The sequence below is a fragment of the Leptonychotes weddellii genome, chromosome 10, assembly GCF_054177405.1.
Source record: "Leptonychotes weddellii isolate Sample4059 chromosome 10, ASM5417740v2, whole genome shotgun sequence".
Lineage (NCBI taxonomy): Eukaryota > Metazoa > Chordata > Mammalia > Carnivora > Phocidae > Leptonychotes > Leptonychotes weddellii.
In genome coordinates this window covers 24,836,000-24,861,862 of record NC_138378.1, presented here as the reverse complement: position 1 = coordinate 24,861,862, position 25,863 = coordinate 24,836,000, and the positions used below count along the sequence as shown (strand labels likewise).

The window sequence follows — 25,863 nt, the reverse complement described above, 5'->3', positions numbered from 1 at the left end:
CCCCGCCTCAGCCTGTCTTTGTGGTTCACGGAGCTGGAGCGGGTCTGCCCTGAGACAGGCACAGTGTGCTTCCTCCCCCAAGTCCACCACGGCCTGCAAGCATTCACGGCACAGACCTCTTGTCTGGGTGCTGTTTGGGGCTCCCTGAAATCACAGCAGACACTAGGTTGGGGGGCATCACGCGCACAGTGCTTCCTCCCTTGGGGCTGTAGCCACCACGGGTGAGCGCGGCACTCTTGTCCTTGCCTCACAAGACGTGGGAGATGAAGAGAATTTGGGTGATCGGACCAAACTTGAGAGGTGGTGCCGAGCCTACCTTCCTCTTTCTGCCTTGGCCAGTGTCGGCCATGTGTGAAGTTCCCCAGAGCCGGGCAGGGGAGCCTGGGAGCCAGAGGAGTCCCCCGTCACACACTCGGAGCACTGGTTTCTTGGGGCCAGAGTGATCCAGGCTGTTCCTTCTGCTGTCTCTTGCCCATGTGTGGCCAAGTCTTTTCCAGACCCGCTGCTCAGCCCTATCTGAGGCTTTGGGCTTTGAGTCCAAACGGAGTTCTGTGCACTTCGTAGTGCCTAGAAAAACACATGGCCCAGGGGCTGCCTTCTGGGGGTAGAGAGAAGATACCTGGGAGAAGCCAACTGTTGGGACTTCGTCCAGAGACACAGCCCCCTGCCCCTCCTGTCACCCTAGGCCCTCCTGGTACCGGGGTTGAGGCAGATAGTCTAGCGTTGATTTGGGACCAAATAGTATGTCCGTCTGTCATTATGCCCAGTCATTGGGATGATCTGTGTGATGTCCACTTCTCCCCCAGATAGCACAGCACCCTGGAAGCTAGGACCCCAGCACCCGGCACAGAGCCTGGCACAGAGCAGGTGGGGGTGGGGGGTGTCTGTTAAATGAATAAGTGAATAGAAATGCGCCCAAGAGCGCACACGCACAGGCCAGGTGAGCCAGCAGGTGTCCTGAACTTCACCTAGGGAGCTAGGCCAGGGTCTGGGGCTGCAGCTGGCGGAGCCAGGCGAGGGCCCACTCCTTGATTTCCCCTTGATGTGCTCCACTGGCCTCTTGTTCTGCCCCTTCCTGAACGGAAAATGTGAGGCCTGGCCTCCAGAAGGGATGCGAGGGGGTGGGGAGCGGACATTACTCACCTCCCTGGCAGACAGGAAGCCAGCACCAGTGGAGAGCGGAGGGTCCCGCTTCCCTCTTCCTGCACTGTCGTCTTCCTGCAGGGCAGTGGGGGGTGGGGATGGCTGGGCCAGGGCCCTGTGGTGTCCTGGGGCCTTTCAGGGCCTCTGGTTTGTGCCTCTCAGATGAGACCGCGCCTCCAGGCCTCTGGGGCCCCCCTCCCACCTCCCCCCTTCCCTCCCTCCAGTGCGGGTGCTAGGGTTTGGAGGAGCCTCCCCTCTGGTGCCCATTACCAGGCGTTGAGGGGCCTTTGGTTCTTTCAGGGCTCTGAATCGGTTTTGTCATGCCAAGGCTGATAAGCCCTGTTCCTGCCTTTGGGGAGTCTGGTGGGAGAGGGAGAGGCGCAAGAACAGGGGATCCCTGTGGGCTCTAAGCTGCCTGAGGGCAGGCGTGCCTCTGGAGAAACATATCTTCTGTTTCCCCTGTTTCACAAGTATATTTATTGTAGAAAATTTAGGGGAGGGGCACCTGGGTGGCTCAGTCGTTGGGCGTCTGCCTTCGGCTCGGGTCATGGTCCCAGCGTCCTGGGATCGAGCCCCGCATCCGGCTCCCTGCTCGGCAGGAGGCCTGCTTCTCCCTCTCCCACTCCCCCTGCTTGTGTTCCCTCTCTCGCTGTGTCTCTCTCTGTCAAATAAATAAAAATAAAATCTTTAAAAAAAAAAGAAAATTTAGGGGAAAAAATGGAGCAAAAAAAAATCAAAAGGACTAGTATTTGGGGCATATTTTTCTCAGTCTTTTCTGTGCACATAATAAAAGTCTTGTTTTCTTAAAAAACAAAAAAAGACAGGGGGACTGTGTCGTGTTGCAGCCCCTTTTTTTCCTCCTAATGTCATTTGCCTCTCCTGTGAGTGATGTGGCATTTTGTGAAGATTGTCCAGTCATCCCAGTGACTGGAATCCCCATTCCCGAGCCTGCCGAGTGCTTGGAGCTATGACCGAGCCTTTCCTACAAGGAAGGACATGTCCTCTCCTGAGAGGGACCACAAGCGACCACAAGGGTCTCTGACTCTGGAGCCACCGTTTGGGCCATTCGTGAGGACATTCAAGTCCCTCTTTTGAGCATCTCTGGGGCCAAGGCCCGGCACAGGGCCGAGTGTCCTCTTCTGGGCTTTATCCCCGGCCCCGAGCACGGAGTAGGTGGCATCTGGTGGCAGGGCTGGGGGACCAGCGCAGCGCCGTGAAGCAGGCTGTGTTTGGTGCGATGCCGAGGGCAGGCAGAGTGGGCCTGAGGCGTGCCTGGGAAGCTCAGGTAGCCGGTTAGGCAGAGGCTGGGTGGCAAGAAGATGCTGAATGCCAGGGTTGGGGATTTCCTGGGTCGTGTCTCCAGAAGCTCCCTTTGACTCCAGGCTCCAAACAGGAGAGCCGGGGCAGAGAGGGCCACAGCCAGGAGGGTGGAGAGAGGTGGGGTCACCTCTGTGGGCCGGGTCTTGGCTGGACGTGGCTCCCTGCAGGCAGGCCCCGGGCACTCCGCTGTGGGTCTCCCGAGCTGGTTCTAGCCTGCCCTGTCCTGTCCCTGCGAGGTGGTCTTCAGCAAGTTGTTCGCTCCGATTCCTCGCTTCTGCTTAACGTAGCCTGGGTGATTGTGACCATTGACCCTGGGGTCCTTGGGAGTTCTCTGTGAGAAGCCCAAGGCTTCCTGCCTGCTGGCTCTTGTGTCCTTGGGTAGGGCCCGCCACTGCCCAGAAATGCAGCCTGGGCAGCAGGGGCCGTCCCTGCTTTCCTCACCGGCCTGGACCTCTCCCTGGGTGCCTCCCCCGTGCCTGCAGGGCCGCGTGCTGGGGAAATGGGCCGGCCATAGCCACGCTGCCCTGCCCCGGGCTCCGTCCTGCCTCGGCTCACTGTGGGGCCTAGGGCGGATCGCCCCCTGCACCGGACGGCCGGATGAGGCAGTGACAGAGCTCAGCACACACCTGGGATGGGGAGGCTCGACAAATGGTCGTGGGGCCATTTCCTCGTCCGTGGCTGGCCTGGTGCCAGGGGTGGTGCTGGGGGATCGGGTGCCAGGGCCTCTCCTCACTGCTCCCAGTTCTCCAGACCCTTCATTAGCCCCACTTGGTCTGGTCCTGTCTCTTTCTTTGTTCAGGTCCCTCTGGGTCCCCTCTGTCTCATGACCCCTGTATGGTTCTGACCACAGCTTCCTTACATCACACCAGTGTCCCTTGCTCCTGTTCTTCCCCCACCCCCACCCCCCCCCCTGGCCCGAGTCTTGCTCCTTTGGAAAGAGAGCTGGAGGGGCGCCTGGGTGGCTCGGTCGTTAAAGCGTCTGCCTTCGGCTCACGTCATGGTCCCAGGGTCCCGGGATGGAGCCCCACATCAGGCTCCCTGCTTAGCGGGAAGCCTGCTTCTCCCTCTCCCACTCCCCCTGCTTGTGTTCCCTCTTTCGCTCTCTCTGTCAAATAAATAAATAAAATCTTAAAAAAAAAAGAGCTGGAACAGGAGGGCAGGCTCTCGTGACACGTCCTGGCATCTTGTGAATTCCTGTCCCACACCCCACCCACATGCGCCAGGACCCCCGAGTCCTCCAGGACCCTGCTTCTGGATCCGGCAAACTCCGACTGAAGCTTCCACGCTGGCGGGCAGCTAAGCAGGCCGCCGTGAGTTCGTTCTGGCGTCCGAGGAGAAGGCTTCTGGGCAGCAATTGCCTCCTGTGTCCCAGCCACTGTGCTGAGCGTGTTCTTGGCAGGGGGCGGGCTGCTGCTCGTGAGGAGGGGCGAGTAGTTGGGACCAGGCCATTCGGGCTCGGTCACTGGCATTACCTCTGAGCCCCGGATACTTCGTGTTCTCTGTGGACGGCGCCCACCCTCCCACGGGCCCTCGGCTGGGGATGGAGCTCCAGGGCCTGCCACAGCTGCCTCCCTGTGGGCCCCACACTCAAGGTTGGGGGTGTCCACCCTGCTCCCTGGTCACTTAACCGTGGCCTCCCGGGGATGGCTTCTAAGGGCCTTCTGCAGGAAGCTTTTAGACCTCGCGTTCGCTCTTCCACACCTGTTACCGTGGCCCTGCCCACCCCCTGACCCTAACTGTCTGCAGTGAGGTTGGAAACTGGGTCTGGGCCTAATTCTCTGGCTGCAGGTCATACTCCCTCCTTCCAGAGCAAGAGCTGTTGTTCCTATTCAAGGCTCCAAACATCTTCACAGAATGACCCTCCTGCCCTCCCCTCCCCCAAGGAACAGAGAACTGGGGCCCAAGTCCTTCCGGTTATTGGCTGAGGGCCACCCTGGCAGTCCCGGGTCACAGGAAAGTGTCCATCATCAGCTGGGCTGCAGGCCGCACAGACAATGCTAGGCTGTCTTGGCCTCTGGCCACTGAGGGGTAAGAGAGGCTGGGAGACAGCACCGAGAGATCCCTTTATCCCAGGAGCAGGCTGGGCCTGCACAGCCCCGGCCTTGTGCAGGCTGCCAGGGTCTGAGGCCCCCAGATGCCTGGGAAGGACATTAGAGTAGGACAGGCTCCAGAGCCTGAGGTGAGGTTCACCTGCTAAGAAAGGGAGAGCGAGACCCCACACACACATCCCACCTGGAAGATTTACCTGGGTCTGCTGGGCAGTCGGGGAAGTCAGAGCCCTCCCGCTGCTCCCGCCCCTCAGTCTCAGACGCATTAGACCCCAACTTCCCATTGACCCTCTGCGGACGCAGCCCCTGGAGAGAAAGCTCAGAGTGGGTGGTGGGGGGCATGCAGGAGAGACATTGCCACCCTAGCCTGTCCAAGGACTACCTTCCTGGGAACCAGGAAGTGACCGGAGCCACGTTGGTGTCATGGCTCTGACCTAAGGACTGGGATGCACTGAAGCCAGGCCGGCTTCCAGGAGGGCTGGTGGAGGACCTGCTGGGGCCCTCAGACACAACTCGCACACACACGGGCTCTGGGGCCCGGGCCCTGCCCCGTGAATCATTCACACATGGTCGCCTGAAGTGTCTCTGTTTACTCTTGGAACACATGATCTGTTTTGGGGCAGGGAGAGGGTGCAGTAGGCATCTTGGCTAGTACTTTGTACATTGAATTAGCATTGATTTCTCGCTGCCTGTGCTTGACTTAGAGGGTGGGGCCAGGGAGATGTTGGGCCTGGGAAGACACAGACCCAGCCTGTCCGTAGTGGGAGCGTTTCCCCCTGAGGCGTGTGGACCAGTGTGTGCTGGGGGAGAAGCAGTGGGAAGCGGGGCAGTGGCAGAGGTGGGGGCCGGCCCATAGCACAGATGGGCAAATGGAGGCCAAGAGGAGAAAGAGGGTAGGTGTTTTGGGGAATCAGTGGCCCATCTAGGCTTCGCCACTCACTCTCTGTGACACCAGTGACTTCCCTCAGGGAACCTTTGGTCCCCCCCCCCCCCCAAGCCAGCTGCAGGGCTGGTTGTACAAGTCAGGGACAGTGGGTGTGCCCGGAACCTGACACTTAGGATCCACCCCACGGTGGGTGGCGCCAGCCACCGGCTCCCAAGACCTGAACTCATCTTTGGGTTGGACCCCTCACTAGGGGCAGAAGCCCCAGGGTTCCTGCTCTGAGAGAAATGATTTCAGTTTGAGGGGAAATCCGGAAACCCTGGGTCTGCGCTGATACTGCGGCTGGAGACGGCTCCCGACAAGGCTCCGCAGATGGAGGTGCGCCGTGTGCAGGATACACGCTGAGTTTCAGAGGCTTCGTAGGAAAGAGAATGTAAAATAGCTCCATTTTAGCACAGTATTGGTTGCTGAAATAAGGTTTTGGATCTATTGGGCTAAATAAAATAGATCGTTAAAACTCATTCTCTCTGGTTCTTTTGACCTGTTAACTGTGGCCGCTAGGAAGCGGGAAGTTCGGTGCGTGGCTCGCGGTCCGTTGCCACTAGACAGCGCGCTGCTCTAGGCCCTGAGCGCCCAGGTGGCCGTGCTGCTTACGGGGCCACCGGGCAGGAAGGCGGGGCCGTGGAATGGAGGTGCCGGCGTCCCTGGCCTGGTGGCTCCAGGAGCCCGGTGGGGAGCAGGGGAAGCGCAAGGGTGCAGTGGGATGCTTAGGAGGGACGGCTAGGTGGGCAGCGGGGGCCTGACCGCCAGACTGTGGGGCGGGCACCCAGTGTGGCCCCATCATGCGGGGATGGTGGGATCCCAGGGGTACTGCCCCCTCCCAACTCCTCTGTGTCCCCCGTTTGACCCCGTGGCCCTCCCCCTTTCTTCCGGGAGGAAGAGCAGGGTAGCCTGCCAGGAGCCTGGTGCTCCTGGGAACTATGTATCATGTAAACACGGCCCAAGCCACTGGCCTTTGTCAGAGCAGGCGGGGACCGGCCCTGGTGAGGTGCACACCCAAATTCAGAGTGGAGCCGGCGCCCCCAGGCTGCAGCCTAGAGCCCCGGGCGGCCGGGCCCTGGTGTCTCCGCTGCCCTGGCCCACGGTGGGGCTGCCGGTGGGGCTGCGGGCTCCAGCGCCCTCCCCTCTCCCCCACCCCCACCCCCGCCGGCTCTTTTGTGTGTGAATTATTGATGCCCCCTCCCCTCCCCTTCCCTGCATGGCCGCTGCAGCAGCCCACGGAGGAGGGAGGAGGGGGTGCGGGTGCAGCCTCAGCTGCTGCACCTCTGGCCACAGAAGGCAGCCTGCCCCAGCGGATGCCCAGGCTGAGGTCCCAGGGACAGAGTAGCTTCCCAACGTGGCCCAGCCCACCGCGGGAGCTGGTGTGGGTCTGCCACTGGGAGGGGGTGCCCCTGGCCGGGGCGGGGGGGGGGGGGCGCCAGAGCCCGGTGTGGCGATTGGCGGCTCGCACAGAGCCAGGCTTGTGCGGACTGCGGGGCGCTGGCGCCCACATAAGGGCATTGTTTGCCGAGGTAAAAGGGGTTTTTGTCTCCTTCTGGAGACGGGACAGAGGGAGGAACAATTTCCCCCATTCATCGCTAATTCCCCCATTTGAATAGCAGCACACTGCCCCACGGTAAATAGATGGGCACCGCAGCCCTTCCCTGCCCTAGGCATTCCGGGCCCAGGTGGTGGGCTCTGCGTCCTGCCCAGAGCTGGGGAGGCCTGAGTGGGGGGACATGCTCAGAAGGGGTGCATTCCCCAGCCGCTTCCCCGCGGCCGCTCAGCGGACCCTTTTCTCTGCCGCTCATACAGTCACAGGTGGGGGGCAGTCTTGGCCTGCGGGCATGGTTCTAGGCCCCAGCAGCCTGGCCTCGGGCGGGGTGCCCGTCCTGGAGGGGCCTCCTGGCACGGTGGCAGTGATGAGGCCGGCGTGGGGACAGAGGGTCACTTCCAGCCGGGGGTGTGGGGCGGGTTCAGCCGGCACACGTGCCTGCCCGGAGAGTCCTGTGGCCGGAGGCCTGCGCCCCTCGGGTCGGGCCCCGCTGCCCATGGGGCCAGCTGGGTTCTTCCGCAGGGTCATAAAGTATCAGAGCCCAAGAGGGCGTCCGTGGCAACTCCCTGGACTGCAGATAAGAGGAGCCAAGGAGACGGGCTGTGCCCAAGGTCGGGAGACAGCGAGGCCCCGCACCTGCTTCCCCCCCCCACCCCCTCGCTGGTCTCATTCGGGAATGGGGCGTGGGTTTGAGTATGCGTCTATAGCTCCTCTAAATCACACTTTTTTCGAGGGAGTGGGGAGGAGGGAAGAATTCAGAGTGGCCCGGAACCTCAGCCTGGGCTGCTGACCCTGCTCTCTGTTCCTTCTTTCCCCGAATGGGGCCAGGCACTGCAGGGGCCAGGGCTGCCACCAGCCCATCCTGGGGGTATTGGCCACCTCAGGACGAAGCCAGAGGGAAGGTTGTGGATCACCCAGAGACCAAACCGGACACACGTGATGCAAACCTGCCTCCAACTAAGGAAATCATTGGCTCCCATAACCAAAAAGTCTAGGTTCTTCTTTGGTTTTAGGCACAGATGGACCCCGGGGGATTTGTCTGAGCCAGCTATTCAGCCCTGCCGGATGGGCTCAGCAGCCCTGGGGCGTGAGGAGGAGCACTTCTTTCCAAACAGTTCAGCCAGAGCCCCGGGACTGACTTTCGTGGGTCCAGCTTGGTCGGATGCCCGCTGATCACTGGGAAAGGCTGGGCTGACCGGCCAGGCGTGGGCACGTGCTCACCCTGGAAGACGTGGGTGCCCTCGCCAGAGGGAGGAGTATGGTTTTTGGAGAGGCAGGAATGATCTGCCCCCCCGCCCCCCATACAGCCCTGCTAACTATGGGTCTGCAGGGTGGGGGCAGCTTACAGCAGGGGGTGGGGTGGGGGCACAGGCCATAGACATAGTACGTGAGAAGGTGATTAAAACACTCTGGAAAAAGTAGGTAAAGGGGTCAGCATGGCAGAGTGGGGGCAGGGAGGTCTTACCAAGGTGACCTTGAAGCAAGTCCCTGGAGGGGAGGGAATGCGCCAGAGAGGGAGAGAGCTGGGTGGGGTGACAGGAAGGCGGCCGCCCCTGGAGGGAGTCTGGTTCCCGCTTAGGGGTTTGAACTCAGTCCCTGCAGCTGCCATTTTCCTGGGAGGCTGACAGATCCACTCCCCCCCCCCATCCCCCAGCAGCACCTTTGCCCCCACGGCGGGGGGGTGGTTAGCCCCAGGGCCTTGTCAGCTTCCTCCTGTGAGGCTTCCTCTGTGGGCTACTTCCAAAAAGACTTCCCTCCTTTCCTCCCATCTTCTCTCTGTCCCTTCTATCCTCATAGTGTCTCACCCTCCTCAGGATGAGTTCTGGAGATGGGGCCCTGCAGTCAGGGCTGGGGGGTTGAGGAGCAGGGATCAAGGGCCAGAAAGCTCACAACTGTGTTTTTGGAGCCCAGTCTCTTCTAGAACCCTTCTGTTTGGTTTTTTACTTGCTAGAGTATGAGCCCCCAGGACAGTGACTACTCCTGTCTTTTCACTGTTGCGTCCCCAGTGTCTTGCATGGGTCGGACACCCAGTAAGTGCTCAAGCAAGGAACGGACACGGGTGGGCAGGGCACCACCTCACATACGTGCCCACCTCAGAACTCATGCCTTCCCGCGGTGCTGGGCTCTGAGGGGCCCTCGGAGGCGCGCGCGCGAAGTAGATGCATGATGAAGTGAGAGTGTGGGGTGTAGAGAACTAGCTTTTTTTTTTCCTAGCACCTACTCTGTATACCAGGTATTGTCTATACCTTACAAATCCTGTATTACTGACATCACCCCTTTGGAAAGGAAACTGAGGCTCAGGGAGGTAAAGTGGCATCTGATGGACAGCCCACGTCCATCCCACTCCACAGGCCCTCTGCATTCTGCCTAAAACCCGTGGCCTCTCCGGTTGGCAAAAAGTGGACCCGAGTTGTTGGCGGCGCCGGGGCAGGTGGGGCAGGCCTGCGGTTGGCACGCCGGGCTGAGGTGGCCCGGGCAGAGTGACGGGGGGCGCACGCCCTGTGACTCTTCTGTCCCTCTGGTGAGGGCTGTGGTGTGGAGGCAGAGAACCTTGGCCTGTGGGGGACACACGGAGCTCATGAACTGGGGCCGCTGGTCTGCTCCAGGTCTTAGATGGTTGGTTGGTTGGTTGGTTTGGGGGGATTTTCGTGGTAAATAGGTGCCATTTCCACCGTTTGTCAGTATACAGTTCGGCAGCATTAAGTACATTGACGGTATTGGGCGAGCAGCACCATGATTTCCAAAATACGGTTTTCATCAGCCCAAACAGAAACTCTACGTCCACTAAGCGGTAGCTCCCCGTGCCCACTGCTCCCCGCCCCGGGGAGCCCCCAGATGTTTCTGTCTCTGGGAAGGTGCCTCGTCTGGACACTGCGTGGAAGTAGACTGTCAGCGCCCGTCCCGTTGTGACTGGGCCTCTTTCACTCAGCATGATGTTTCCTAGGTTCTTCCACGGTGTAGCAGGTGTCAGGACTTCATTCCTTTTTATGGCTGCATAACATTCCATTGCATGGATAGACCCCATTTTGTTTTATCCATTTATTTGGCAAGGTTTTTCGAAATGTAAACAATGCAAGTCAGTCCTTAAGAGTTTAAAATCTGGATAGTTACCGAATGGTGCAGATCCCCATTTCTTCTAAACATTTGGAATGCATGATCTGGACTCCTGGTAGCTCGCGGTCCCACCTGCCCAGCCACTTGCCTTACTAGCCCAGGGCAGCATCTGAGCAGTGGGAAGCGGGGGCTCGGACTGGAGCCAGGGCCCGTGGCTGTCCAGCTGACCAGCACAGGTGCACAGCCCCGGGGCAGGGGAGTCGGCCTGCCTCCCCGCTCCCCCTTCCCCTGCCCCCCCACCAGAGTTTTAGGGCAAGGGGGGTCCATCCTCCCAGGGGGTAAGCTGGTCGGGGAGGCAGGCGGTCGGGGGCCACGTCTGAGCCTGTACAGGGGTTGGGCACTGCGGGAGGCTGTGGGCCCGATGCCCATGCTGAGCGCCGGGACGTTGGCTCACTGTGTGCCAGGCCTGGTGCCCTCCTAGTAACCCCTCCTCTTGGAGGAGGACAGAGCCCTCCAAGGTCAAGCAGCTGGCCTGTTGGAGATGGTTCCAGGGTGCGAAGTGTCACCTGCAAGGCGGGCTAAGAATGGGCACTTGCCAGAGGAAATAGGAGCTCATGTGATCACCCAGTATGCGTGTCCATCCTTGCCTTCCAGCACCTCAGCTCCAGAAGAGGCTCCTGAATGTGTGGAGGCTTCTTCAGCAACAGGTCCTGCCCTGGTGGGAGGTGGGCGGCTGTCAAGACTCAGCTGGGGCCAGGCTAAGGAGGCATGAAGTTTCCCAGGAGGGATGGGCCCCGGCTTCGTCAGGGCTGTGAGTACCTCCTGCCTAGGGACAGTAGAGGAGGCCTGCCCTGAGGAGGCAGCAGTGAACCAGGCCTTGAAAGTGGACTGAAATGTTCTGAGCTGGAAGCAACATGGCAGGCAGACAGCAGAGCCCAAGCGGAGGCCTGAAGGCATGAGGCCCCACGGTGGCCAGCAGAGTGGGACCTGGGCTACAGAAGTCACGGGACTAAGAACACAGCCCACGGGAGTCTGGACTGTATTTTTCTATATTATTCAGCAGGCTGTGGAGAACAGGAAGGTTATGGAGTGATGAAAAATGTAGGGTGGAGACCGGGGTGGGACTGAGGGGAGGGAGGGCAGCCACTCTCCTGTGGTTCAGTAATGTGCGTCTGTCCCTCCAGGAGGGCTGGCACCCGGGTTGTCATCGACTCCGTTTCCCAGCCTGGGACTGGGCCAGCCTGCAGTAGGTGCTCAGTAAATACTGCTGGGTAATTTGTTCATTCCACAAACCTCTAGATCGGTTGCTGGAGATACTGCGTTAGGAGAACCTGGCCCATCTGTGATGGGGTGGGGGGGGCGGCAGATGGGTGGTGAGGGCCCAGAGGTTGCAGGGTCCCAGGCCCGGGGACAGGGGGGGACACGGACTCTTGAGGTGCAGCGGAGCAAGCAGGGAAGCTGTGGGGCGGCTCGAGCCTGGAGCTGACCTGCGGGAGGATGCAGGGAGGCGTGGCTGCCCAGAGGAAGAGGAGGAGGAGGAGGGGAGGGGCAGCCTGGCCCGGGGGACCTGCGGCAGTTGAGGGGGAGGGGTGCCACTTTGCCGCGGCCTTTCCCATCCCCCTCTGCCCAGGGCTCGGCGGCTTGATGGGCAGCCCGGCCCCGCCCCCGGGCAGCCGGGAGGCCAGCGATTGGTTGGGGCGCTAGAGCCGCTCGGTCGCCATGGGGACGCTCTGGCGGTGCGCGTGCCCAATGCCCAGCCCCGGGGACTAAATCTTCATAATCTGCTGGCTGGGAGAGTGGGGGTGGGGTCTTGCGCGACCCTGGCCTGGGGGAAGGGGCGGCCTGGGAGGCGATCAGGGCTCACTGTGGCTGCCCCTCCCCAGCGGCTCTGGGTGCTGGGGCCGGGCCACCCGGGCACCTGGGCGCCACCGGGAAGTACGCGGTACTCACCTGACAGTGACCCTGGGAGCTCGGAGTAGCTTTGGCCTCTGCCGTCTCAGCTGATCAAGCAGGAGGCTGGGCCTGGATTGAGGAGAGGGGCCTGGAATTTTATCTGAAAATGTCTAGCGCCTTCGTTCAAGTTTGTCTCCCCGGATTCCCCAGGCAGTGTTGTGCTTTCCGCAGCAGGGGGCGCCCTCAGCAGAGCTTTGTCGGGCTGTCACCTCTGGAAAGCGGCGAGGGCCCATTGAGGTGCAGGGAATGCAGAGCCCAGACCCTGGAGCCCTGGCTCCGGATGTCCAAGGCCACGTGGCCTGACCCCAAAGGCGGCTGTGGGGGGCACACTGTGGGTAGGCGGGGCCTGCTTGCAGGAAGGAGTGGGTAACTGAGGGGGTGGGGGGCACAGTGGGGCATCAGCCCTTTCTCCTTGGGCAGATGAAGGAAGCTGAGAGCCTGCTGTGGGGAGAGGGTGTGAAGGGGCAGGGCAGCGGTGAGTTAGAGGAAGGCGGGGTGCCGGTCAGGCCCCAAGCGACCTCTGGGGTATCCAAGGACCTCTGGCATGCAGCCCCGCACTCCCAGGCCCTTGAAGCCGGGCCTCCCTTGAGCCTGGACGTGGTGCCTCGGGTGTGGAGTGCCGGAGACCACCGTGCCCTGCACGCCCCACGGCCACTCCACCCCGATGGCCTGGGTCCGGCAGAGGGAGCGTGCCCCTACATCGGCTAGGGGCAGAGCTGGCCTCTCGGAGCGGAGCCCCTCAGGGGACAGCCGTGCTCACCTCCTGCCCAGAGATGCTGGTGAGGACAGGATGGGGCAAGTATTCCCTGGGGCTGCCGTGGCCACGATCCCCCAGGGGGCCTTAGGGGACAGTAGGTGCTGCGCGGAGCCTCACACCCAGGCCTCTTGTTGCAGATGACTCCTCCTCTGAGAGTGGCAGTGGCAATGGCTCCTCCACCCTGAACCCATCCACATCGAGCAGCACGCAGGGCGACCCCGCCTTCCCCGAGATGAATGGCAACGGCGCCGTGGCCCCCATGGACTTCACCGCCACCTCCGAAGATCAGCCCATCAACCTGTGCGACAAGCTCCCGCCGGGCACGGCGCTCGGCACGCCCTCCTACCCCTCCGACGGCTGTGGCACCGATGGACTGCGGAGCCGTGTCAAGTACGGGGTGAAGACCACCCCTGAGGTGTGTGGGGCTGTGGGCCCCCTGGAGCCGTGAGCCCCCTTCCTCCTGTGCATGTCAGGGTGGTGCGAGGCTGACGTGAAATGGTTATGTGCCCGGAGCCGTGACGCCAAGTCAGCGTGGAGGCCGTGGCCGCCGTGCCGGGCGTTCTGCGGAGGCTCTGGAATGAGATCCCACGGCGTGTGACCTCAGGCTAGGCCTTCCCTTCTCTGAGCAGGTGTCACCAGCCGTGAAGAGGCCTTGGCCCCGGCCTCAGTGGAGGTGGGGGTGATGTGTGGCCCGTTCCGCTCCCCCCCAGAACAGTCTGCTGCCGGTTAGAGCAGCCAGGCCCCGCCTCTCGGGGCTCCTCTGCACGCCTGTCCCCGTTTCGCAGACGGTGCAGGGGAAGAACGAGGCCTCTGAAGCCCCAGGGATGTGGATGTTTGCAACTCGGTAGATCAGGCTGACGTGGGCTGCTCATGGGGGAAGGGTGGCCGTCGCTGGTGCCCTCGCCACCGAGCACTGCCCCCTGCCTCCCGGGGCCCCCCTCACACTTCCGCAAGCTGCCTCTGGGTCACTAAGTCTCCTGCCGCGGTGCGGTGAGCACTGGGCACGGGAACTCTCTCGGGAGATTTTCTCCTGCCAGGGCGGCAGCCCTGGAGGTGACTTCTCGGAGCCCTGCGCCCCTGGGCGCCAGCCATGTCCCCCTACACAGGTTCCTCCCCCTCCCTGGGCCGCCTTCTGCTGCAGAGGGCGTGGGATGGGTGCCAGGGCTTGCCTCTGATGGCCCGTCTCGCGGGAAAGTTCTCTCCAGATGAGTGGGTGTTCAGTTGTCACTGTGTGTCTGAGCTCGGGCCCCGGAGCGGGTACTGGCCAGAGCACGGCCTTCACCTCCGAAGTGCGAGGGGCAGGCCTAGCCGCTGCCTGCACTGAGCGGAGAGCTGCGGAGGGGGCGTTCGCCACTGTGACCTCAGGCCACAGAAGTGAGACGGGGCATCGGTGCCACCTGCAGCTTGTGTCCTGCGGTCTCCGTCTCCGTCTCCTCTGGCCCTGGCCGAGGACTTGGCTAAGGAGCGGCTTGGGCACGTGACTTGCCCAGGGCCCGGGAGGTCTTCTGCCTCTCCACGGCAAGTCCGGCATGACCCAGCAGGAAGCCGGGCGACCTCCGTGTCTCTGCCCCTTGTCAAGTCTGTGTGTGGATCAAGAGTCGGGCACCAGGCCAGGGGCCCTGGGAGGGCCAATCCCTGTGGGACGGTCACAGGAAGCCCGGTGGTGGCAGCTGCTGCAGGACTGGGCGCCAGTCCGTGTCCATCTTCATGCATTTGTTCTTCAGCAGGGGCTGTGCTCCCCAGAAGGGGCTGTGCTCCCCAGAAGGGGCTGATTCTGGGAGCAGCTCCTGCGGTGGGAACAGGCAGCGGAGGTCCCTTCTTTGCTGGTGGGCCGGGCCTGCTTCCCACTCCCCCTTTCTACACACACACTCTGCGTGGGGGCTCACAGGGTCTCCCCGGGGGTGGCAGCAGACAGGAGAACCCCAGCCCGGGAGCTTCGGGGATGCACTCTGCCTACGGGACCTGTCGCCTCAGCTGGTTCCCTCTCCCAGCCCATCTGTCCCCTCCTCCCTGACAGCACGCTCGCCGCCTGCGTGACAGCTCGGCTGCTGCTCAGGGCTGCCGCCCCTTGGGGATCAGGGAGGAAAACCCCAAAGCCAGAACCAGTCTCGGCAGAACCAGAAGAGGCTGGCTGGTGGTGGGAACCCTTCCTGCGTCTGCCTGTCCCTCGCACGATGTGGCAGCTCCCGATGTGGGCTCAGCGGCCGAGCACAGCGCCGCCGCCTCTGCTCAGCACCCCCGGGGACCCGGGCCTCTGCTGGCGCCGCTGTGGCCGGGCAGTCCTGCCTCTGGCCGCCCAGGGAGGGGAGGCGACGCGGGACCTCGACACTGTGGCTCATGCAGCAGCCGGGCATGCTCACCGTCCCGGTCCCCAAGTCCACCGTGGTTGTCCGGCCGAAAGCGGGCCCGGTCTGACCCTCCGGCCCTTGCCCTCTCTCAGTCGCCCCCTTACAGCTCCGGGAGCTATGATTCCATCAAGACTGAGGTCAGTGGCTGCCCTGAGGACCTGACGGTGGGCCGGGCCCCCACAGCAGATGACGACGACGACGACCACGATGACCACGAGGACAATGACAAGATGAACGACTCCGAGGGCATGGACCCCGAGCGCCTCAAGGCCTTCAATGTGAGGCGAGGGACGAGCGGGGCAGGGGCGGGGGCCACAGCCACGGCCAGCCCTTCCCACAGCCTGTGTCTCCCCCAGATGTTCGTGCGTCTCTTTGTGGACGAGAACTTGGACCGCATGGTGCCCATCTCCAAGCAGCCCAAGGAGAAGATCCAGGCCATCATCGAGTCCTGCAGCCGGCAGTTTCCCGAGTTCCAGGAGCGGGCCCGCAAGCGCATCCGCACGTACCTCAAGTCCTGCCGGCGCATGAAGAAGAACGGCATGGAGATGGTGAGCCCCTCCTCCCCGTCCGCCCCGCTCCCTCTGCACTGCCACGGGCCTGCAGCCACACCCGCCGGGCCCCTGGGCGCCCCCCTGGCCAGACACTTGCCCTCCACCCAGCGATCCCGGACTCACAGAGGGAGCTGAGGCCCAGAGAGGTTACAGAGCTCCAGAGAGCATGGGCTCGGAGCCCACACCCCAGCCCTGTGCCAGCCCCCTCCAGGGCAGGGGTCTGTCTGGGTCAGCCCCAACACGGGCTCCGTCCCCGTTGTGCCTGCAGACCAGACCCACGCCTCCCCACCTGACCTCGGCCATGGCCGAAAACATCCTGGCAGCTGCCTGCGAGAGCGAGACGAGAAAAGCAGCCAAAAGGATGCGCCTGGAGATCTACCAGTCCTCCCAGGTACCTGCTCCCCAGCAGCCCTGGGCAGCAGGGGTGAGAGGGCGGCCGGCGGTCATGCCGCAGACCCCCAGGCTGGGCAGAACCCCCGCCAGGCCAGCCGGTGTGCAGTGGGTGGTGAAGGTGGGGGGCGGGCAGTCCTCGGAGCCAAACGGAGCCTCGGTGGGGCACACAGGCCCTGCGCCCTCCGGGGTGTGGCTTCCGACAGTGTTTTTAGCTAGGCCGGGACAGATCAACTCTGGCCCACGGAGACATGAGCAGAGTCCCGCAGATCACAGCACTGGGTCCCAGGGACAAGGGTCTGGATGGCCGCCCCTCTGGTTCCCTAGCGCTTTCCTCCCCCTCTGTAGGACGAGCCCATCGCCCTGGACAAACAGCACTCCCGGGACTCCGCAGCCATCACCCACTCCACCTACTCACTGCCAGCCTCCTCCTACTCCCAGGACCCCGTGTACGTCAACGGCGGCCTCAACTACAGTTACCGTGGTTACGGGGCCTTGGGCAGCAACCTGCAGCCCCCTGCCTCCCTCCAAACAGGAAATCACAGTAATGGTGAGTGCGGGGGACCCAGGCTCTCTGGCTCCCTGACCAGAACCCAGGTCCGTGCGCAGCGCAGCCTCAGGGAAGGGGGCAGGGCAGGCGGGGAAGGTGCCTCCCTCGTGGCTCAGGGACCTTCCCCACTTCACAGTCTCGGCCAGTCCTTTGATGGGGAGGTGAGGAAAACTTCAGGCAGTTAAAACAAAAAGCCTACTGGTCGTTTCTCGCCCCCGAGGCGGCTTGCTCCAGAGCTCGAGTGGATGCTCTGCCAGGCCTCTCCCTGTCTCGGCTCCCTGAGGGCCACCGTGAGCCCAGAGTTGCAGCCAAGGCCCTGCTCTACCTGAGTCAAATCCTCTCCACACCCCTGCTTTGCCCACGACCGACCAAGGCTCAGTGAGGTGGTCACTGGGAGTTGGTGGCAGAGCTAGCATCTAGCCCAGGTGCGGCCCAGTTCTGCTGTGGCCTGGGGGGCCCGCCGAGTGGCTCTGGGCAGGTCACCGCCTTCTCCAGGCCTCAGCCCTTGCTCTCACTATGGAGCCCATCCAGGTCACCTGGGGCCACAGTGAACCATCTGTCCCCCCTACTGCACCCCCTGAAGCTGGTGATTCCCTAGATGGGACACAGCCCCGGATTGGGGAAACGGTCCCTGAAAAGACGCAGACCTCCCTGTGGCATTGGGCGCTGCCCCGAGTGGGAACTGGAGAGGACGCCCCCCTTGAGTCCGGGGGCCTCCGCTGGTGGAGAGCAGCCTGGCGGCCTCGGGGCATGGGCAGGGGTTGGGTGGGGGTGACCTCGGGGCCTCTTGGGCCGGGCACTTGGATTCTGGTCTGTGTGCAGTGGGAGCCACTGATAGGTTTTAAGAAAGGAGGGCTGTGAACTGCGCTCTGCCTGCCCCCGTGGTGAGATCAGAATTAGAAGGACAGGAGGCAGAAGTTATGTGCACGGAGGGTCATTCAAAAGCAAAGGGGTGAGGAGGAGAGCTGAGGGTGACCCCAAATTGCTTGAGTAGGTTGGAGGAAGGTGTCGCCCACAGGCCAGGAAACTCTGGTTCGAGGTCCTGGCTGAACGTGCCTGAACAGTTCCTCTCAAGCCCTTGTCCTTGGCTGCAGGAGACCCCTCACGGTTCCTGGGCAGCAAGGGAGGCGCGGGCCCCTGCCCACGGCAGGAAGCCCAAAGCCCCCTCCGCTCACCTCGCTCCTACCACCAGCAAGTGTGTGCAGGTCCCTGGAAGACTGCTGCTTGGGCTTAACTTCTCATCCCTTCCTAATGCCTCTTAACCTAAAATAAGAGGCTGCCTGGCCTTAATCCCCGAGGTGGACGCCTGAGCGGCCATTTGCGGCGAGAGGAGGAACGGCTGTCCCCGAAGGGCTGCTTTTCTTCCAGGAAGAAGAGCCACCTGACAGCCCTGCTGAGTGGGGACCCTGTTAGCGTAGCCGAAGACAGGTCCCAGGGCAGGGAGGATAGGACCTCTGCACAGACATGGCGAGCCTGAGGCTCTGTCCTTCCCAGGCCGCAGGCGATGGCGGCCCCCACCCCTACCCCCGACCTGGTGCCGCGCAGCACGGCCCGCCTCACCGCTGCAGCCGCCGGGGAGGGCGCCGGGCCTGCTGCCCCCTGGGCCCTGCTCACGCCTGCCAGGGGGGCTCCGGCAGCGGCCCGCCCTCCCTCTGAGGGGGGCAGCTGGCTCTGCTCCTGTGCTTCCCGGGGCCTCTGTCCCCTTCTGTAAGCACCCTGCTTCCGTAGAGGTGGGCGGGGAGGTCACGGAGGCAGAGATCTGCTCCTTCGCCTCCCGGCCCGGGGCAACCCATGTCCCGGGAGCACTGGCTTGGAGCCCAGCGGCTGGAGGAAGACCACCGGCCGCAGTCCCAGTCCCGCTGCCTGCCCCAGCAGCCGTCGGCCCTGTCAGCCGTCCTTCAGTCACCCCGGCGCCTCTGCAGGGCCGCTCCGCTGGTGGCTCAGAGCTCCTCCCTGTGCTCATCAGGTGGTCAGCGGGAGATGCAGCTGAGCTTCCATAGAATCCACTTGGCCCGCCTTTCCTGGGGGTGCTGGGCCACTTGCGCCCACTCCTGCCCCCACTCCTGAACGTCAGCCCCAGAGCAGATGGGCTGCGGGAGGTAGGGACGCTCTCCCGTCCGAGAGAGACAGAAGGACAGCTCTGAGCATAGGGCTGAGGGATGGAGAGAGGGGAACCCGCCACATGTTGTCTGGAGGCGACGGGGAGACACCCCACCCCCCGCCTGTCCCCGTAGCCCTTTGGCCACCACGAGGGGAGCCCACCGCCTGCTTGGCTGTTGTTTCCAGCCAAGTCATAGCCCAGCTCCTTCCCCCTGCATTTCGTTTTTACAGACTGAGCTGCTCCCTGGACTCTCAATTCCAAGGATGTCCCTTAGCATAAGCCGTTTCCAAGTCTGCCTCCTTGACGCCATGTGCTTTGGTTAGAGAGGAAACCGCCTCGGTGACGGTGACGGATGGGCGCATCTCAGCCTCCTTCCCCGTTAGGGGCCGCACCAGCTCCCCTCAGCGGCAGTCATTTCCAGTTTCTCCCAGCGTGTTGTTTCCAGTCTCGAGGCCTCCAGTGACTCGAGCTTGTCCCTCTCTCTGTAGCGGCAGAGAGTGCCCCTGTAGGGCCCCTGTAGATGCAGTAATGAGTGGCGCTGGCTGCCAGAGCCCACGGGGTCGTGGGGAGACGGCTGATGAGCACGGACAGCCTCCCGCGCCTGCCCGCCCGGGTAAGCCAGCCCAGGGCGAGGAGGGACTGGGCGGCGGGCAGGCGCGGGGAGACGGCCTCCCCCAGGACAGCCCAGACATGCGCTTCTTTGGCTGTGTTCTGGCTCAACACTTCAAAAGAATGTGTTTCAAATTCCAGGAGCCTCCGTGTCTCCTGGGAGCCCATTCAGAAAGCCCCAAAACCTGTCTGGAAGCCCGTCCCCCCAACCCCCCCGCTCCACCGTGGGCCTGGCAGCTCCCGGCTGTGCTGAGAGTTTCACAGGCCTGGCTCAGCCCCCCGCAGCCTCCTTGGGTTCCGAGGCTCAGGGATGTGGAACAGTGGCCTGCAGCGTGGCAGAGCAGGCCTTGAATTCAGGCGAGCCTGATGCCAAAGCCCGCGATGCCCCCGTGGAGCGGCTGGGGAAGGGCAAAGAGGAGACAGGGCCTGGTGGTCCCCCGCCACACACACCCCTAGGATGTTTCAGAAGACTTCAGGCTCTTTTGCTGCCACCGTTCTGAGGGCAGAGGGGACTTCTCCCGATAGCACCGCTGGGTCCTGTCCTTCCCAGCCCCTCCCCTGCAAGGCACCGTCACCCTCCGGCTGGCCTGGCCCCGACCTCTCTCCCACAGCCAAGCAGGGCACCTGGCCTTTCTCCTCCACCTGGCAGAAGCCCCTCCCTGGTCTGAGCACACACATGGGTGTTTCTTTTCCTGGTCTCCTGTGGCTCCACTCTGGACTCCAGGGCTTTCCACACACTCCTTTCTCTCCGGGTGTAAGGTGCCTGCTTACCTGCAGCGTCCTGAACAGCCGCCACATCGGGACAAACGGCACGTGGCCACGTGTACGGCACAGGCCGACGCCGCCGGCCTTTCTCACAGGGTCAGGCCCACGCTGCCCGGAGGCCGCCTCCTTTCCCAGGGGAGCGCGGTCTACCCGCCGGTCCTCAGCAAGCCGCTGAGGTGCGAGCAGGGCCAGGGAGCTAGAGGCCGAGCCCCTTGCCGCGGGCCCCCCTGCCCGGAAGGCAGCCGCGCGCACACGCTCACCGCGTGACCAGGGGCAAACCTCCGACCTCCAGGCCTCCCCAGCTGCCACCTGTCAACGATAAGGCCCCCTTCCTTGCAGGACCGCCCTGAGGGTTAGCAGAGAACCCCACGTCTCATCTGGTACCGGGTCCCGTTCTAGGCGCTAGGGTACAACTGTCGCGAGGCCCGAGCCACAGCAGGCCCCCACGACGACGCACAGGGTGACGGCACCTCCCAGATAGCCTGCGAGCTGTCGGCCCCCCTCCTCACCGCACTGTCCCCTCCACAGGGCCCACCGACCTCAGCATGAAAGGCGGGGCCGCCACGGCCTCCAGCACGCCCACGCCCACGCCCTCCAGCAACAGCACCAGCAGGACCATGCCCGCTGCCCAGCTCAGCCCCACGGAGATCAGTGCGGTGCGGCAGCTCATCGCCGGCTACCGAGAGTCCGCCGCCTTCCTGCTGCGCTCCGCGGACGAACTGGAAAACCTCATTTTACAGCAGAACTGACCCCGCGGCACCTGGAGTGCACTACCCTAGGGACGGAGGCTGTCCCGGCCCGGCTCCCTGCCTCACCACTTGGTACATTTTGTTTTCTGAAAGAGGTGGGATCCAAAAGAGCTGTTTCTAGCCACACGCCAAGCACCTGCGACTTTGGGCACAAGGACACTTTTTTTTTTTTTTTTTTGGAATCTCACCACACGGGTGCTTTGACCTGCTTGGAAGAGGCCAATGGGGCAGCTTTGGAAGGGCTGGGGCTCCCCTGACAAGGCGCTGGGGACGCAGCTCTATTTAGAATCATCTTCGTGGACCCTGATGTTAGAATCCCACCCCCAGATAATTACCTTTCAAGTCTTAGGTGAGCAGAATTGCATATTTATTGAGAAAAACAAAGTGGACCCTTTCTTCCTCTCCCCTTAGTAATTTATTTTTCTGAAAATGGATTCTTTTGTGTTTGTACAGATTGCCAGTCTGTGTCTGTCTGATCAGAAGGATGTATCCCTGTGACCTAACATTCCATATCACTACACTGGCGCGGGCTGGGGGCCGGCAGGGCGGGGTGCGGTGGGGCGGGCGCCGGGCTGGCTGTCCTTCCCAGCGCCCAGCACCGCCAAGCCGGAGGACCTCACCCACACCCAGTGCAAAGACAAACAAAAACGGCTCCCCCACCCCCACTCCACAGAAGCCCCAGTCACACGGCCACCTGTATTCTACCTCACACTCCAGCGTGGGCTTTTTCCAGGATGTGCCCTGAGCCCCTTCTGAACGGCTATCTATCTCCCGACTCCCCCACACACGGTGTCTGCCTGGGAGGCAAGTCCAGAGGGGTGGCCAGGGGCTGGAGTCCAGATAGGGCTGTGACCCTCTGGAGCAGCTTGCAGCCCCCTGGCCCCAGCCCTCCTGGCTGCTTACCAGGACAGACGGCTGGGGGACAGCCGCCGGCCAGGAGGGCCCCTGCCCTCACCTGCCCCCAGGGAGCCGGGTCTGAACACTTCTCCACACAGGCCCAGGGCCCTCGGACACGTGCCGGGAAGGGCCTGTTTCCTCAGGGTGGGCCCCCAGCTGTCAGGCAGCCACCAAACAGGAAAAGCAGCTGCGAGCCCCTGGTCGGACTGCAGCTCCTGTCCTCTGCCCCCGTGGCTGGAGTAAAGGGACCATCAACAGAAGTAGAACCCACTTGGGTTCTCTGAGGACCTCGTCCCTTCTGGAGGGGCCAGTCCTGGAAGAAACCTGTAACCCTGGAGTGTGAAAAAGGGCAAAAGCAAAGTCCGGCCTGGTCCTTCCTCCCCAGTAGGCACTTCCTCTTGCTCAGTGCAATACCTCCCAGTGCTGCTAAAACCAGGGATTCTCCCCCACCTCCGAGGGCCCCCGGGGCCTCTCCGTGTGACACTCCGTAGCTATGACAGCAGCTCTCCGCTGCCCGCCCCCCACCCAGAGCCGGCAGAAGCCCTCTGTAGCCTTTCCTCCCTCAGAGCAGAGCGGCCCCAGGGGAGCCAGGGCCGCGTGGACCCTTGGACGGCCACAGCCACTCGACCCCAGAGCAGGTACCCCTTCCCAAACCAGCTTTCTGCAGCTACCTGCCTCCCAGCACTATGGCAGACTACTGGGGGGGTTGGGAGGGGGGCTCCAGAGCTCTGAGAGGTAGGGTGCCCCACCCCGTGCTTACTTCCAGCCCCCAGCAGTCGGGGGTAGTCCTTCCTCTCTCAAGTAGCCTCCAGCACCCCCCGCACCTCCCCAGCCACACCACCTCTGCCTTCCATCTGGCCAATCTCCAGGCCTGTGGTCCGTCCGGGCCAGGACACCCGAGACGCCCCCTTCACACAGCACAAGCTCCCGCGCCCAAGGCCCGTCCCCCACCCCAGCCATCCACGCGTCCAGCCCCCACCTGCTCAGTGCTACTCCCGGCCGTTTCAATTTGTGTAAATATTTATTTTTGTGTGTGAACAATACTACAAAGTAATCAGTAGGTCTTTTGCAAAATGTTACCCCAGGCAATTTGTGAGAATCTTAATGTTAAAAACTGGCAGAGACAATCGCCGCCTTAGAATTCTTGATACCAACTGCTTGTCATTCCCCCTCCCGGAGGCAGGCCCCAGGCCAGGCGCGACCGCAGCGCTTTGCTCACAGCAGAGAGGAGGGCTGGGAGCTGCCCGCAGCCCCACACTAGGGATTGGATCTGAAGAGCAGCCTCAGTTTCGGCGTGCGGTCCCGCTTTTCTGAGCTGACCACCTCAGCCTGCCTGAGCACGGGCGCACGGGTGTGCGAGCAAGGCCACGCAGCCCCTCCGGGACAGTGGATTCTGCCACCGTCACCCCGCCGCCCGGGGGACTCCTTCTCTGTGAAGCTACGCCTGACGCCCGGCTGAGGGCAGAATCAGGAGCAAGTCGCTGTGTGGAAACAGGACTCCATTAGCTAGTTCAGTCAGGGAACTTGTTCTGTTTTGCTTTTGTTTTCAGAGATGCAGCTTCAACCCCTCCCCACTCCTTCTGACTTGGAGAGCACCAAAGAGCTGGTTCTGCTGGACCTAGCTCACTGCTGTCCCACCCTCACCCTCACCCTCACCCCAGGGACTGCCTTCTCCCAAAGGGAGCTTCCAGCGCCCTGCCCCGGAGCCATTTAAAGTTCTCACGGAGGGCCTCAGGGCACAAATTCATCACTGGGGATCCTAAGCTAAAAGGTAACTCAAGAGTAGAATATACCGATTCCAGAGTCTTTGCAGGGGGCTAATTCCAGCAGAAGGGTAGAATCAGGAGAAAGGGGAATTTGGTCTTCGGGGATAGACATCTAGTAGACCAGAAATGGTGTGACCCATCTGAAATTCATTTTACCGTCACCTCCAGTACAGTTTATACCCCAGGACAGTGTTGAGGGGGAGGGGGACAGGAGGGGGCTAGCAGGGTTTTCAAGGATTTCAAGCAGGTGGAACCCGGCCATCCCTATTCCTAAGGGCCACTTACGACTCCAGGGGTGGTTACAGGATTAACTACCAGTTCATTTTCAAAAATGCTGCTTTGAACTCAGAGGGTTGATACTTTTAATTTGTAATTTTTTGTAAAACTTTTTACAAGATAGTAAAGTATTTCACCAGAATACCAGTTTCAATCTGTCCATGGTCTGATTTTTATATAATTTAGTGGTGCTTTAGAAACTTTGTTTTTGTTGTTTCTGAGCTAAACAGCTCAATCCTTTTTCGCCTGTATCTACCTAAGACCAATGTGAACCTTTGTATTTTTGCTCCTAATTTGGACTCAGTGAAAGTGTACTGTTTACATGTACAGATACCCCAGTCCCTGTGTGTTCTGCAAGACTCGCTCTTGAGGAGGAAGGTGCACCTCACTAAGCTCATCTGCTTAGCAAAGCCACAAAACAAAAACCTCTCTTTTTACCTATGTTTCCACCTAAAAACAAAAACAAAAATCCTACCCAACACAGAACTCAAGATTTGCTGAAAAATAACTTTTTCTAAGCTCGGAAAACTCTCCATGCAGCAGATGGCCCGTATGCCTCTGTGGCGTGGTCCATTAGGAGCAGGGGGCGACGCAGGGACGTCCCAGCAGCTGCTGGTGGGCACCTGCGTGGACTCCCAGAGCATGCGAGTGGGACTTCGCGGCAGAGCTGTGGGCGGTTGGAGGTCTCCCAGCAGCCTGGCAGTGGGGAGGTCAAGGTGACTCGTGGGACCGTCAGGGTCAAGCCACCCAGGATTTAGGGACGACCCAAGAGGCTGTCAGTCCTCCGGTATAATTCAGACATGTTTTGGGAGTGCGCAAATTCCCTGAGATGAGCTTTTGGGACTTGCAGTGCGGATGGTACAGCATTCCTTCAGGGTTCCCCTGGAGGCAGCTCGCTCCGGAGGCATCACTTCTGAGGAGGGGCAGGGGACTCCAGACGGTAAGCATGTGGCACTTAAGACAAACCGTGGATGGCACCAACTTTTAAAGGTGACTCTTGATTAATCAATGGCTACATCTCTAAATTATATTTTTACAGATATGCACCTATGCAACTTAACGTGGCTCTTCTAAGCAGGTGAGCACTTCCTCCTCGATGCTCTATAAAAAGGATTTGTGTTCTATAGGAGTGAGTTTTTTCCAGTAAATGTGGCTTAATATTTTAATTCTTAGAATGTGTCTTCTCTATGTGATGCAACTAAATTCTGTTCTGTTTGTGGAATGACTAGCACAGGCCAAGTCCCTCTCCCTCACTTAACAAAAGACCAATGAGCTGTTAATCGAGCTGTTATCTCCATGGTATTACTTGCTAAATGCACTGATTTCTTAAGTATGTGGAATCCTTTTTCTTTTGAATCTGTATATCACATATAAGACTGAATCTACTTAATAAACACTGAATAACAAACCGGATGCTTCATTCCCACCGTGTCCTCTCAACAGCCCCGCCAGCTAGCTCTCTTCCCTGCGCGTCTGTGCAGGGCAGCACCGCCCGCCGCTCTGCTGGCTCTGCTGGTAAGTACCCCGCCTCTCCCGGCCGCCGCGCCAGCCCACCGCGAAGGCCTCGGGACACCGTCCTCAAACGAATAAGCCTGTCATTTATTTCGACACCCAGCCCGTTAGAGAAGAAAATGAACCTTCACTGGCACTCGTCGGGCGGCAGGTGTACTCCCGGGGGCGCACAGCGGTCCCCACCCCGCAGACGCACGTCCTCCCTGCCCGCCCCCGGCCCCACTGAAACCAGGCTCGCACACGCCGGCCCTCGGTGCTGGCTTGGGAGACTGAGGGCCTGAACCTTCAGCACTTGATGTTCCGTTTGACCCAAAACTCCTGAGCCCACCTTGAGGGAAAAGGGCTGTTTACTTGTGCACAGACTTCTTTCATCCTACATAGATCATTTAGGCTAAACCTTGAGGAAAACTTGCAGGAATATGGCTGGGGCCAAACCTGTCATGAGTTTAAAAGCAATTCTGCAAGTTACAAGCATAAATGTTAGTTCTACTGTTAAAAGTGTGTGTGTGTGTGTGTGTGTGTGTGTGTGTGTGTACAGATACACAGACACACATTGCATGGCAGTTTTTAAAACATTTGTTTTTTGTAATGGCAGAA

The 25,863-nt window shown here is 61.3% G+C and overlaps 1 protein-coding gene across 4 annotated transcripts in view; it reads left to right on the top strand.

Annotated features, from left to right (window-relative positions):
- Nucleotides 1–25,167, top strand: part of NOL4L (nucleolar protein 4 like) — a 126,775-nt gene extending 101,608 nt beyond the window's left edge. For 2 of the 4 annotated variants that reach the window (XM_081833084.1, XM_081833088.1), the window contains 6 exons: nt 12,890–13,167; nt 15,193–15,378; nt 15,457–15,648; nt 15,920–16,042; nt 16,390–16,591; nt 20,595–25,167. In XM_081833084.1, the coding sequence (XP_081689210.1) occupies nt 12,890–13,167; nt 15,193–15,378; nt 15,457–15,648; nt 15,920–16,042; nt 16,390–16,591; nt 20,595–20,815 (1,202 nt within the window). In that variant the 3' untranslated portion in view covers nt 20,816–25,167. Of the gene's footprint in view, nt 1–12,889; nt 13,168–15,192; nt 15,379–15,456; nt 15,649–15,919; nt 16,043–16,389; nt 16,592–18,922; nt 19,498–20,594 lie in introns of those variants that run through there. The other 2 variants (XM_081833086.1, XM_081833085.1) reach the window with 2 other exon arrangements.
- The last annotated feature ends 696 nt before the right edge of the window (nt 25,168–25,863 follow it).